The sequence below is a fragment of the Tupaia chinensis genome, unplaced genomic scaffold, assembly GCF_000334495.1.
Source record: "Tupaia chinensis unplaced genomic scaffold, TupChi_1.0 Scaffold142542_1, whole genome shotgun sequence".
Taxonomy (NCBI): domain Eukaryota; kingdom Metazoa; phylum Chordata; class Mammalia; order Scandentia; family Tupaiidae; genus Tupaia; species Tupaia belangeri.
Genome location: NW_006202391.1, coordinates 15,328 through 27,929, shown reverse-complemented (window position 1 = coordinate 27,929; position 12,602 = coordinate 15,328). Strand labels below are relative to the sequence as shown.

The 12,602-nt window shown below is 64.5% G+C and overlaps 1 protein-coding gene across 1 annotated transcript in view; it reads left to right on the top strand.

Moving 5' to 3' along the window:
- LOC102501933 (nuclear receptor corepressor 2-like) overlaps positions 1–12,602 on the top strand; it is a gene marked incomplete at its 3' end in the record, with an annotated part of 79,283 nt that overhangs the window by 54,231 nt on the left and 12,450 nt on the right. The window contains exons 3-5 of the mRNA XM_006163532.3: positions 1,905–2,122; positions 8,224–8,348; positions 10,798–10,975. Coding sequence (XP_006163594.2) covers positions 2,018–2,122; positions 8,224–8,348; positions 10,798–10,975 — 408 coding nt within the window. The remainder of the gene's footprint in view (positions 1–1,904; positions 2,123–8,223; positions 8,349–10,797; positions 10,976–12,602) is intronic.

Sequence of the window (12,602 nt, the reverse complement as noted above, 5' to 3'; positions counted from 1 at the left end):
GTTTGTGCACGTGTGTATGTGTGTGTGTGTGTGTGTGTGTGCGTGTGTGCATGTGATCTTCACGTTGGCTCGGAGGGTAGGGACCGTCGCTGCCCTGTGTGTGCATTTTGCATGTGTGTATGTGATCTTCACGTTGGCTTGGAGGGCAGGGACTGTGGCTGCCCCATTTTGCAGATGGCAGGGTGGAGGCTCCTAGGAGGACAGTGACGTCCCTGAGGCCACACAGCAATGATGGTGCAGCAGGACTTGTTCCCACGTTGTGAGACTCACAGGGACGTCCCCTTGGTGGCTGCCGAGGTCGCGGTGGGCTGAGCTTCGTCGGCCATGGCCCTCAGGCCTCAGCTTGCAGCATTTAGAAGGGTGACAGCCCTGATTCAAGACTCTCCTCTGTGACCCTTCCTTTCCCGTACGTCTGAACTTTCGGAGGCAAGGGACAAAAGCCCAGCTGAAGGTGGCCAGGCCAGAACAGCCAGGAGCTCGTGGCTGCCCTAGCGGGGACGAGCAGCTTCCCCAGGACACCACTGTGCCCTCTCCACCCTTCGGCTCTGCCCTCCTGCTGGCCGGCAGGCTCTGCCCTCCTGCTGGCCGGCAGCCTTCCGCCGTGTGCTGTGCCCTTGAGCTCCGGCTGTCACCCTTGCGCTCGCCCCGTAGGTCCCCCGTGGGGCACCTGTCCCTGACCCTCCCAGCAGCAGTCTCCAGCATGGTCACATGCTCATCCCCGAAACGGTCATTGGTCCAGGGGATGCAGGAACCTGACTGGCCAGGCCTGGGCTGCGTGACCTTTCCTGGAGTCTGGGGAGGGGTGTCGTTCCAGAGAGGACAGTTACAGCTGGAAGAGGAAGCGGGTGGGAGTGGACGGTCAGGACCCCCATCCGAGGTCTCTTCCTTTCCCACTCATCGCAGTCTCAGTGTTCTTCCGCACTGGACCATCCCGAGGTGGGGTACAGGCAGGTCACCAGGCGTCCCTCCCGCGGTGGTTTCAGGGCAGGACAGAGGGCTGTGATGATGGACGCGCTGTTTCCCCTCCTTACCCCAACCATGAGTGATGCAACCCAGCCTCTGTCAGGTGGCCCGTCCAGGCCTGGGTCCCTGTGGGGTGGAGGGGGAGAGCGGTTTGCATGTGGCTGGGGCCTCACAGACCCACCTCTGCCGAGCAGCTGGTGCAGGAGAGGGGAGGAGGCCCCATCTGGGAATGAAGCGGTGTCTTGCAGAGAGAGGGGAGAGTGGGGGGGCCTGGGGAGCCTAGTGAAGCAGCCCGCTCGGCCCCAGGCTTGAGTTCCTGCTCCTCTCTGGCCTCCCGTCTGTGGGGCTCTTGCCCACTCCTTGCGACGCTTCCCGGCGCGGCTGTGGTGGTTCCCCTCGGGGACCGCACCGTCTGTCTGTCCCCGGGAGCCCTCTGGCCCTCCCACCCCGGTCATGGCCCTGCTGGCTCTCGTCCGTGTTCTGCTTAGGTCTGGGAGACCTCAGGTTCGTCCTGCCCCGTGGCATGCCCTCCTCCAGAGCCTGGCCTTACCTGGGGTCACGCTGTCACCTGTGTCCTGCACAAGCCGTCCCAGGGCACTCATGCACCTTCCCCGCTGACACGCCCCTGGGACAGGCCTGGCCAGGGTGGGCCCCAGGTGCCAGGTCCTTTCAGAGTTCACCCCTTGACTCCGAGAGCCCCAGAGGCCGCGGAGTGAGGGGTGGCCCGAGGGTTTTGATGAGAGCAAGGCCGGACTGGGCCCTGGGCAGTGGGGAGGGGCAGCTGTCCCTTTGGCTGGTGTGACAGGTGCTGGCCTGGGGGGTCCTCAGACACTTTCGTGTCCCCCATGCTGTCAGTGGGCAGGAGTGTTGGCCACTCTTGTCCCCGGGGCCGCACGAGAGCCAGCTGCACACACCGACCTGTTCTGTCTGGTTTCTCACAGGTGCTTGTGACAGGGCGGCCTGCGAGCAGATGACCAGGACTACTGGCTTTTAATCCTTGGTGGCCGTCGAGAAAGCCTGTAACAGGGCCCAGGAGCCCCCACACCCCATCGACATGTCAGGGTCCACGCAGCCCGTGGCGCAGACGTGGAGGGCCACGGAGCCCCGCTACCCACCCCACGGCATCTCCTACCCGGTGCAGATCGCCCGGCCACACACGGTAAGGGCCCTGCTTCCCATCTGCTTGTGGCTCCTCCCTCCCTTCCTCGGAGGGGTGGGGCTGGCAGGGCTGTGGGGAAGTGGAGGCAGAGCTTGGGCAGGCCGCGGGTGGCTCAGGCCTCTCCCAGGCCCATCACAAACTCCCCGAGCTGGGAAGGAGGGCGGTCAGCTGTGTGGGGCCCCACATATCTCACCTGTGGGTCTCCCACTATATGCACCTGTCTCGGCCCCTCCTTGCTCTAGAGCTGGGGTGGCTTCCGGGGCCGTCTGTCACCCCTCCTGCCTTGCCGACCCGCAGGGCCTGGGGTTTTCTCTCCATAGGGGGCTCGTGGCTCCGAGGCAGTGAGGACCCTCACCCCTAGAGCCCATGCTGTATCTCTGAGCCCCTACCGTGAGGCCCGGGGTGTCGCTCTGCTCACTGGGGAGCCTCCCCGCAGTGGGGAGTGCTCGGACCTCCTGGGATCCTGCGCCCACACGCTTGTGCCCTCGATCGCTCCTCTGGGCTGCCTCCCCTCTGCACCTCGCTGCTGAGACCCTGTTTCCTGCCTCAGTGTCTGCTGCATGTGAAGCCAGGAGGCCAGGCCCTGGGTTCCACTCCGCTGGCAATGCTGGGGACCACACGTGTGTGCCCGAGGCCGGCTGACTGGGGCTGGGCCGATAGCGGGCTCTGGGTGCTTGCCGAGGGCTTGTGGAGTCCTGGGCGTCCTGGGCCGAGGGTGTGGGGCCTGGCGGTCACAGTGGGTGGAAGCTGGCTCTGGGTGTGCATGTGCAGGTGTGCCCCTCCTCCTGACACAGGAAGTGGCGGCGTTCCATCGTTGGGGATGTTTGCATATGCACTTGCTGGCCTGGCCAGGGGAGTCCCCCCAGTGGCCTCCTGGAGCTCTGGGCCCCTGGCACATTTCAGAGCCAGCTGCGTTAACTGGGTGTCCTGGGTCCCTGCTAGGAGCCAGCGCCCGCTGTCTGGACTTGCATCAGCAGCCCCGAGAGCGGCAGGCACCCCACTTAGGCGAGGCCCAGGAGGCTAAGCGGCAGGGAGGGTGCCATCGTCCAGGGGCTGGACAGTAGCATGGCGGCTTGGTGACGCTCCGCGAGGCCGACCCACCTGGGAGGTTGCAGGTCTGTGACCGGGGCTCTATGCGTGTGCCCGGGGTCGGGGCCGGCCGGGGCTGGCCGGGGGGGCTTGCACCCTGTGGGGAGTGCTGTCTTTTGCAGTCTCATTTGTTCATGGCATAAATAAACTGGAGGAGAAAAAGGAATTCCAAACCCGGGGAGCCAGGCCCTGCGGCACCGGCCGGAGCCCCGTGTCCTGAAGTGCTTGCGGGGCACCTGCGTGTGTGCTGGGCCGAAGGGCATGCGCTGGGGCTGCCGGGGGTGGCCATTGCCCCCATCACTGCCTCCACGTCGCGGGCACCCCACGGGCTGGGAGCTTCGGTTCAGCCTGCCTGCGCCGGGCGCTCCGGTGCCCCTTGGCCCCACAGCGGGAGGAGCGTTCTGCAGGTGAGGGTGCCAGGCACTCTGCTCGACCCCGAGCTTCGTCTTGGCCTCCGTGACGAGGCTGGGGTCGCCGGCCTGCCCGTCTCCTATGTCGTTATGAGGGTTAGAGTCACAGTGGAGTTCCCGGACAGTGCCCGGTCACCCCGCAGTGGGCACCTGCTGTCCCTCGTGCTTGTCCCTGTAGCTGCCGGGTGGGGCTGCCTCTGTGGGGTCCCTCGATGCCCAGGGCCCCAGCTGCTCTGCTTTTCTTGGCTGTGCCTGCCGGTTCCCCATGGGCTGGCCAGCGCCCTCGGGCTCCTGCCCTCCCGCCCTCCTGCTCTTTGCCTCGCTGGGCCCTCTCCCAAGCATTTGGGGTCACGGGCTGACCCTGGGCACCTCCCACTCTGCTGCTGGACCGTCAGTGACGCGGATGTGACTGGGTGGACCTGGTGGTCACCACCCTCACCAGGCGGAGGCTCAGGGCCAGCTGGGCTGCTGCGGGTTGGAACCTCTGTCCGGGTGTGGGGAGCTGGGGCCGCCTGTGTGCTCCGGATACCTGGCTCCCGCCTCCCGCTGCCCGCCGGGGCGGCAGCAGGATCTCCTCTTGTCACCGAGTGGCAGGGTCCGGAGCTCTGTGACTCTGGGAAGGGTCTGGCTGTCCCAGCTGCTGCCACCCTGTGACTGACTTGAGGCGAGTGTCAGCGGCTGGACCCGCAAGCCCCCCTCCGCCCACCCTGTGACTGACTTGAGGCGAGTGTCAGCGGCTGTACCTGCAGGCCACCCCACCCCCACCTAGTCCACCCCGCCCAGTGTCCCCGTAGACGAGGACAGTGCACCTATGACAGTCCTCTTCTTCTGGAGCGTTCAGTCTTCCTGGGACGGGACACAGTGGGGGAGATGGGGGCAGGAGAGATAGAAGCCCCACCTGAGAGCTGGTGTCCTGGTCCCTCAGACAGCAGTGGGTCTGGCGGGTCCAGGGGAGGGTCTGGACTGACTTAGGACCTTGCCATGCACCCTCCCCTCAGGCTTGCCTCTCGGTAGCACCTTTTGGTCCAGAGGCTTCTTCTGGAACACTGACAGCGAGTCCTCCCTGGAGCCTGGAAGAGCTGCAGTGTGGCTTTGAGTCTCGCTTGTCCCCGCTGTGCTGAGTGACAGTGGGCTGCTCGCCCGACCCCGGGAGCACCTCAGGTTCCCCATCTGTGGTGTAGTGGTGGGTCTGAGCTCTGGTCGAGGTTCGTGACGCGCTCGGGTGGCATCTGCAGGCAGTGAGTGCACAGTGGGCACCGGGCTCCTCCTGGTGGGTGCAGACCCACAGCTGCAGGACCTGGGCGCTGCGCCGGGCAGGGGGGTGACAGGCTGCAGCACTGCTGTCTGCTGGACCTGGGCTCTCCACGCCTCCAGGACGCACGAGTGGCAGGCTTTGCGTGGGCGTGCTTGCAGGCAGGGGCCTGGCCCCAAGACCGAGGAGAGTGCTCGGTTCCCGGCCCCAGCCTCGGCCATGCTCTGCATTGCACCTCGGCCCCGTCCACCCTGCAGCGTGTCCCCGTGCCCCTTGCTCTCCCCACGCTCCCCTTCTCTCCTCAGTGGTGTCAGATCCCACGTCATTCCCGGAGGGTCTCCCAGGGTTGAGGGTCCAGGAACGAAATGCCCACAGACCCGTGCCCCTCTCATGCCTGTGTCCTTTCAGGCCTTCAGTGCCCCTGCCCGATTCCGCCTTCTCTGGGTCCCCGGGACCTCCGAGCTCTCCAAGCTCCCCTAGTCTGTGGGCTGAATGGCTGAATTGAAAGTGGGGATCCAGAGGCTCAGCCCCGGCGCTGTCCCTTCTTGCTGTGTGGCCCTGGGCAAGTTTCTTAACTTCTCTGTGCTCTGGAGCCAGGCCGCCTGCACTCACCTCCTCCCACAGGGATGTCCTAGCTGTGAGACCCCTCCCGGTGCCTCGGTTTCCCCATTCGCTGAGCAAGGGGAGTCATGAGATAGCAGAGCCCCCGCTGAGCCTGCGGGAGGGCAAGCAGGCAGGCACGTCGTCAATGCCGGGGTCACAGCGGTGGGGTGCCGCGTCATGCCCCAGTGGCACCACTCGCAGCCTTGTCCGTGGGGCCGGGGCATGCGTCTCAGGTGTTTCTTACCGACGGGGCCTCTTCCCTTGGCTGTCGGGACGCTGGCACAGTGGGTACCTGAGGGACAGTGTGATGTGTGCGGCGCTGCCCCTGCCCGCTCTGGGCTCATCCGGCGGCACCTGCACCCTCAGCGACAGTGTGAAGGCCTGTCTGTGAATTTCTAGCCTGCCGCAAGTGACGTGCAGTCCTGTCACCTGGGTGTGACGTGCCCTGGAGGTCCTGACGCGCTCACGTCTTGGCCCCTCGTCACACTCTGGCACACGGTGGCCCTCTGAGGAGGGCGGGAGCTGCCGTGTGCCTGTGAATGTGGGGTAGTGCCGCCCCCTTTGTGACTGCTGTTAACTGAGGGTGTCGCCGTCACTCGGGGAGGCCCTGCTCCGAGTCGGCCTGGAGATTTCCAGCCTGGGTGCGTCCACGCCTGTGGTCACATGCCCCCCCCCCCGTCCTCCTTGCCTGTAGGGCTTCCAGGCATTCTCGGGGCCCTGGGCACTTGCTTCAAGCCTGTGGCCCCCATGAAACAGCTCCCACGGTGTGTCTTGGACGAGCTCCCAGAGTGGGAAACCGAGGCCAGGGGTCTGCGGCGAGGGCAGACCCTTGTCCTCCCCATCTGGCAGCAGCGGTGCTGGCCTGTGCGGCCCTGCCAGAGCTGGACTCCGCCTCTGCTCAGGAGAGACCGATGGCTGAGGCTCTCCCTGGCAGACTGTGGGCCTGCTGGTCTTTCCTTACACCATTGCACGTGTGTGCGTGCGTGTGTGATGCAGGGGCTCTGTGTCTGGCAGCCTGTCTGCGTTCAGCCCAGAGGTCCCCCTCCCTCCTCAGGTCCGGCTTCCTCCCTGGTCTCCAGCACCTGCTGTGTGTGTCAGACTCCAGGTGGGGAGGCTCAGCCCTGCCTGCCTCTGGACGGAGGAATCTAGAGAGGGGAGAGGGACTAGAGGTGGCAGGTGTGGGTGCTTCCTCCCGACGGTCGGTGTCCAGTCGGAAGGGAGGGGACAGCACAGTGGGTTTGAGGAGTGGGACACACAGGTGGCCTCGCCTGGTCCCTTGCGGTGTCTCATTTTGTTTCCACATGGGGCTGCCCGGGGAGCTCCTCTCTCCAGCCTTCCAGCCTGAGGGCTGCTGGCCCCGACCCCAGGCCTCTCCTGCGTCACCCCTGGGCCACACCTCCTGTGCGCTGGTTGTGTCCCGTCTGAAGCAGGGACCTTCCCTCTCACCTGGCGTGCTCTCTAATTCTCTTTGTAAGAATAACTGCCTAGGAAAGAGAGAACGAGTAGATCTTCACAGGGTACTGAGGGCATTAAGAAAAGGTGCCAAGAGGGAACCAGTGCTCGCCAGCCCCTCTGTCTGCAAGCTCACCCGTGGCAGACATCACTAACAGATCAGCACACTTGCACAGCCCAGTATTCCAGGCAGACAGAACTAATGGATTGGGATTGGGACACGAGCCTGTCTTGATTTCTTGAGAGACTTGTTTCTGTCTGTCCTTTTTTATAATAAGTAAAAACACCACTTACTACTTCCTTTTTTTTTGGGGGGGAGAGGGTTTTGCTATAGGGCGTGTGCGCTCGCCAGAGAGACAGAGAGACAAAAAGTGAGAAATCACCCCGAGGGGGGATGGCCACGCTGCAATCCCTTCTCCTCCATTCTCCTCTCGGGATCTTGGGCACGCACATGCACCGAGCATGAGTTTAAGCCACCGGGTCCGGGACTCGAACCGCTGTCCTACTACATGGGAGTCCAGTGACATAGCCATTATGCTAACTGCTGGTCCCACCGCTTACTACATCTCAGACCAGAGTGTACTCGGCAGTCAGGGCTGCACATTGGCTACGGTGAGCTTTGTCTCGGGTGTGCCAGCTGAAAGCATCCGAGAGCAGCAGTCTGCCCCTTGCTGACGCGCGAGGCAGCCTTTCCGTTGGTGCCGGAGTCCAGACGGGCAGTGAGGGTCCGACGCTGGGAGAGGACGGCGGGGCGGGGTGGTGGCCCTCTAGGTGGAGCTCCCCTCTGAGCTGACGTGGTAGGATTCCCTCTACCACTGGGCTGTACGGGCCTGGCCAGGTGGGGCCAAGGCTGGTCCTGGGGACTGCTCGGAGGCGGTGACCGAGTCAGCCAGGGCCGGCGTGCTATCAATGAAAGTGATGTACACCGTGTCTGTGTGTCTGTCCATGCTGCGTGCTTCTCTTCTGCAGAGGTGGGTGCTCATCTGTACCCCGTGTCCACAGTCCCGCATGCCGTGGGCGTGTGGCCCCGGCCTTCCCCAGCCGTGGCCCTGTGCGGCTGCAGAGGGGCTTCCTGGCCAAGGCTGTGGGCCCAGCAAGTCTGCGAGGGGAGAACTCGGCTCCACGCCTGCACGAGGGCCAACCAGCTGCGTGTGCTGCGTCTCCCATTGGCCTCGGGAGGCCGGCGGGACGTGGGCACGCCGCCTGGACCGGGAGCTGGGCGCCTGCCTTGTGGCCCAGTGCTGGGTGGCGGGTCCCCATGCACGCCTGCGCTCACCACCTCTGTCCCCTTGCAGGACGTCGGGCTGCTGGAGTTTCAGCACCACCCCCGCGACTACTCGCACCTGTCGCCCAGCTCCATCGTGCAGCCCCAGCGGAGGCGGCCGTCCCTGCTGTCTGAGTTCCAGCCCGGGAATGAACGGTGAGGAGAGGCCTGTGTGCCTTCTCTGGTGGAGACGCGGAGGCCTCTGGAAGAGTGGGAGCTCCTGGGGGCAGCTAGATGAGGGTGTCGGTCACATGGCTGGGACTCCGAGCAGCCAGGGGAGGAGCAGCGAGCAGCCACTGCCCTTCAGTGGCCTCGGGGGGTGTGGCTTGGGCAGGAGAGGGGTGACGAGCAGGAGGCTGGGGAGCATGTGTCCACAGCAGGCTCTCGGGTGGGCCTCTGTCTCCCTCCCATTGCCTCCTGGCAGCTGTCCCTGTCCCAGGTGGGGCTGGCCCAGCGCCCCTTAAATCCAGGTGGGACAGGAAAAGGCAAGGGCAGCTGAGGGGACCCAGGTCCTCGGGAATCTGCTGTGGAGCGTCCTGCCCGCCCCCCCCCACTCTGGGGAACTATGCCCATTTTCCCGACGGGACTGCGAGGTTGAGGAACAGCCCGTGTTTCCTCAGTTGGGGCTAGGATGCAGAGACCAGGCCGAGCCCTGCAGAGACAGAAATCACACTCTGCATAAATAATAATTAATGTGGTTTATTCTAAGCACCAGATTGAGTGACTGCCCGGAAAAGCACTTTCAGGGTGCTTAGACACAGCGATTCTTCTTCGGTCCCGAGAGCGGAGACGCCTGGTTTGCTCATCAGCAAAAGTTTGCTTGCTCCCAAGAGAATGGCTGCTCTCGTGAGAGGGTCAGAGGGCGTCACTGCGTGTCATACAGCACCTGCCAGGGACAGGGCAGGAGCAGCCCACGGCCAATGATGTGCGTGACTCCTCCAGGCCCTTGGGGAAGGATTTGGGGATCAGAAAGGATTTGGGGGACTGAATGTCACCCTCACCTTCACACACCATGTCCCAGTGAAGGACGCGTCTCTCCGGGAGCAGGCAAAGCTGGTGGAGGCTGGGCGGTGCCCAGTGCTGGTCGGTCTGCAGCTGCCACCACGCATAACCTTGGCCGGGGCTGGGGCTGGCTTGAACAGTAGGCGCTATCCCCACATGGTTCTGGGGGGCTGGGAGGCTGAAATCCAGGTGTCTGCTGCTGCATTCCCTGAAGGCTCTGGGGGGCCCTTCTCCTTCGAGCTTTGGTGGCCCCGGTGTTCCTTGACCTGCTGCCACACCCTCCAGCCTCTGCCCCATGAGACCTTCCTCTGTCCTTGTCTTGTCCTGTAAAGACCTCAGCGCTCAGTTTGAGCCGGGTGACCTCGTCCAAGGTGATCTCGTCCCGAGATCCTTAACCACTGGCATGTGCAGAGACCGTTTCTGAGTAAGGCCCTGTTCGGAGTTGTGCTCTGGGGGCACCATTCGGTCCCCTGCAGGGCCTTTTCCGTGTTTATATGGAAGAGCCTCGTGCTTCCTAGGATGGGACAGCCTGGCTTGGGACCCAGCTTTGCCAGAGGAGGACTCGAGGGCCTGGGGAGTGAGCAGAGAGGGAAGCGGCCTTATGCTCTGGGAAACCAGCTGCACACCTGCTGCGTGCCAGGGCCAGGCAGTGCGGGTCCCGTGTTCTGCTCTTGTGGAGCAGGCAGCGCCAACATGTGCTGCCAGGAGGGGTGGCGTGGCCAGTGGGAGCCTGCGCTGAGGACGACGGCAGACGGCGAGGGGTGCGGGTGCTCCTCAGGGGTGAGAGTTTCCCCCCTGCAGAGGCCTTGCAAGTAGGTGCAAAGGCCCTGGGGTGGGGATGCGCTGGGCAGGGTGAGCCAGGCCAGGACCTGGGCAGGACTGTGGGGACAGGAACGAGTTTGGATTTTACCCTAAGACCACAGGAAACAACGTGAACTTGAGAAGCGCTTCGGCAAGGGCCGCATCCAGGCTGTCTGTGGGCGGTGACTGGGGCCTGGATGGAAGATGCACCGGGTGGGCTTAGGAAGGCCGTGCCTGTCTGGGCAAATGGGCAGCACTAGGAGGAGCCAGTCAGGCGTGGTGGGACTGGCAGCTCCCGTCTGCACGGGCTGCTGGACTGAGTTGAGAGGGCGGCTGGGCCAGACTAGCAGCAGCAGTTCTGCGGTTGGCTAGTGATGTCTGCCCTGGCTGTGCGCGGGGAAGGTAGCTCGCACGCTGCTGTCTGCCTAGACCTGCAGCTTGTTTGGCCTGGGGTGTGCCTGTGGATCCCCTGGGGAGCTTGTTAAAATGCAGAGCCTGACTCGGCGGGTCTGAGTGGGATGCCAGTTCCAGGAGGGGCCGGTGCTGCAAGTCCACACACCAGCCTGGGAGACTGCTCAGTGTCAGCCCCGCACCCCCTTCCTATTGGTGCGCTCACGACTGTGGGTTTGCGGAAGACAGAGCTGCCTTGTCGGGCCTCACTGCGTAATGTGGGCAGGTGGGCTCTGAGGAGGCCTCCGTGGGATCACACCTTGGCCTGGCGAGAGGAGCGTGTGCAGCGTGGGGGCCAGGGGGCCTCTGAATCGTCCTCCTGCCTTAGGCCCTGCCTTCTTGCCTCCTGCAGGTCCCAGGAGCTGCACCTGCGGCCCGAGGGCCACTCGTACCTGCCCGAGCTGGGCAAATCGGAGCTGGAGTTCATTGAGAGCAAGCGCCCGCGCCTGGAGCTCCTGCCAGACCCCCTCCTGCGACCGTCAGCCCTGCTGGCCGCGGGCCAGCCTGGCGGCTCCGAGGACCTCAGCAAGGTAGGGCCTGGCCCCAGCTGGGGGCTCCTCTGCCCAGGGCAGCTCTGCTGCTGACCGGGCTGGCGGAACGGAAGGGGCAGGTGTGCAGGGAGATGTGGAGGGCTCCTGGGCAAAGGCTTGGAGGTGCCACCGAGTACAGGGTTCCGGAGGCTGGGCGGAGGCTGGACAGTGAGAGGAAGGTCCAAGGATGAGGTCTCTGGAGGTGCCAGAGGCTGAAAGGACTGGGAAAGGGTCTGCAGGTGGCAGGATGCAGGTGCACAGACCCTGAGGCACGAGCCAGCATGAAGCCACCATGGCTGGCCAGAGTAAAGGGGGAATGGGGAGTGAGGGCCCTGGGACCACAGAGCAGGTGCTGCTTAGCAGGTTTGGCTTGGGGACAGCACTGTGTCCAGCTTCCGCACGGACCAAGTGTCCAGCAGGGACTGGGTGTCAGCCTGTTGCTATTCTGGCCTGCAAGGCAGAGTGGGTCCACACCAACTGGGGTCCAGGTTGGGCCTTGCACTGGCCAGTCACCGTCGCTGCCCGCCTGGACGGTAGCAGTAGCCTCCTCCCGGCTCTCTGCTCCTGTCCTTGCCGCCGCCCCCTTCAGTCTGTCCTCTGAGCAGCAGCCAGGGGCTCTAGGGAAGGCAGAAGTCCGTGTTCCCCTGCACAGCCCTGTCGCTCGTGGGGAAAAGCCTGAATCCTTGCAGTGGCTTGCAGGTCTGGCATGATCCAGCCTCCTCACCTCCCTGACCTCATCTCTGTCCTCCAGCACCCAGCCCTCTCAGCGGCAGCCCTGCCTCAAACAGCCCAGGTTCCCAGCTCGGGGCTCCACAGTGCTGTGCCCTCAGCCAGGAGTGCCCGCCCCTCCATGAGCCTCACCTTCTCTTTCTCCTTCACGGGGAGAAGGCGACCCGGGTCAGGCAGTGGAGACTGGTCAGCCCCGTAGGGCCCTCCTTGTGCAGCTGCGGCTGCGTTTGCACCTCCACCTTGTCACCCAAGGGTGAGGTTCAGCACAGACGGTGCCCCCAGCCCGAGGGAGAACTGGGGCCCTGGTGCTCACAGCCTTGAGTCTGGCCTTGGGGCTGGTTCAGACCCCACACCCCCTTCAGTGCTGCACCTTGGGGTGGGTGGCAGGATGGGGCTCTAGCATCCCTTCCTGCCCCCCTGAGGAAGAGCCCTGGCCCAGGGAAGCCCCTGCCCGTGGAGGGCCTAAGGGAGCAGTTTCTGGAGACCTCAGGGGTCCCGGTGCCCTAGCCGTGCTGCCAGCACGGCGCTCCCTGCGCCCGGGCCGGGCAGTTCTCGGCCTTGTGTTGCCTTTGAGAAGTGCTCGCAGGTGGGGAATGGGCTGGTCCGATTTCAGGGAGGCCTGGCCCCCACCCCTTCCTCTCACATCCTGACTGTTCTGGTCGCCTCCAGACTCAGTATAGTGGGAGAGCTGGTGGTGAGGGGTGCCCTTTCCTGCGGCGGGACGTGCCAGCTGGTTCCGGGGTCCCTGTCTGCTGTTGCCTTACCCCGAGAAGTGACTGAGGCCATTGGAGAGACTGGCCCAGGCCCTTCGGAGTCTGTCGGGGCCAGGGGCGCAGGCATGCGATGTAGAGGCGGGCCGCCCCCGGGGCCCTGGGCGGACAGGAGGCCCGCGGCGCAC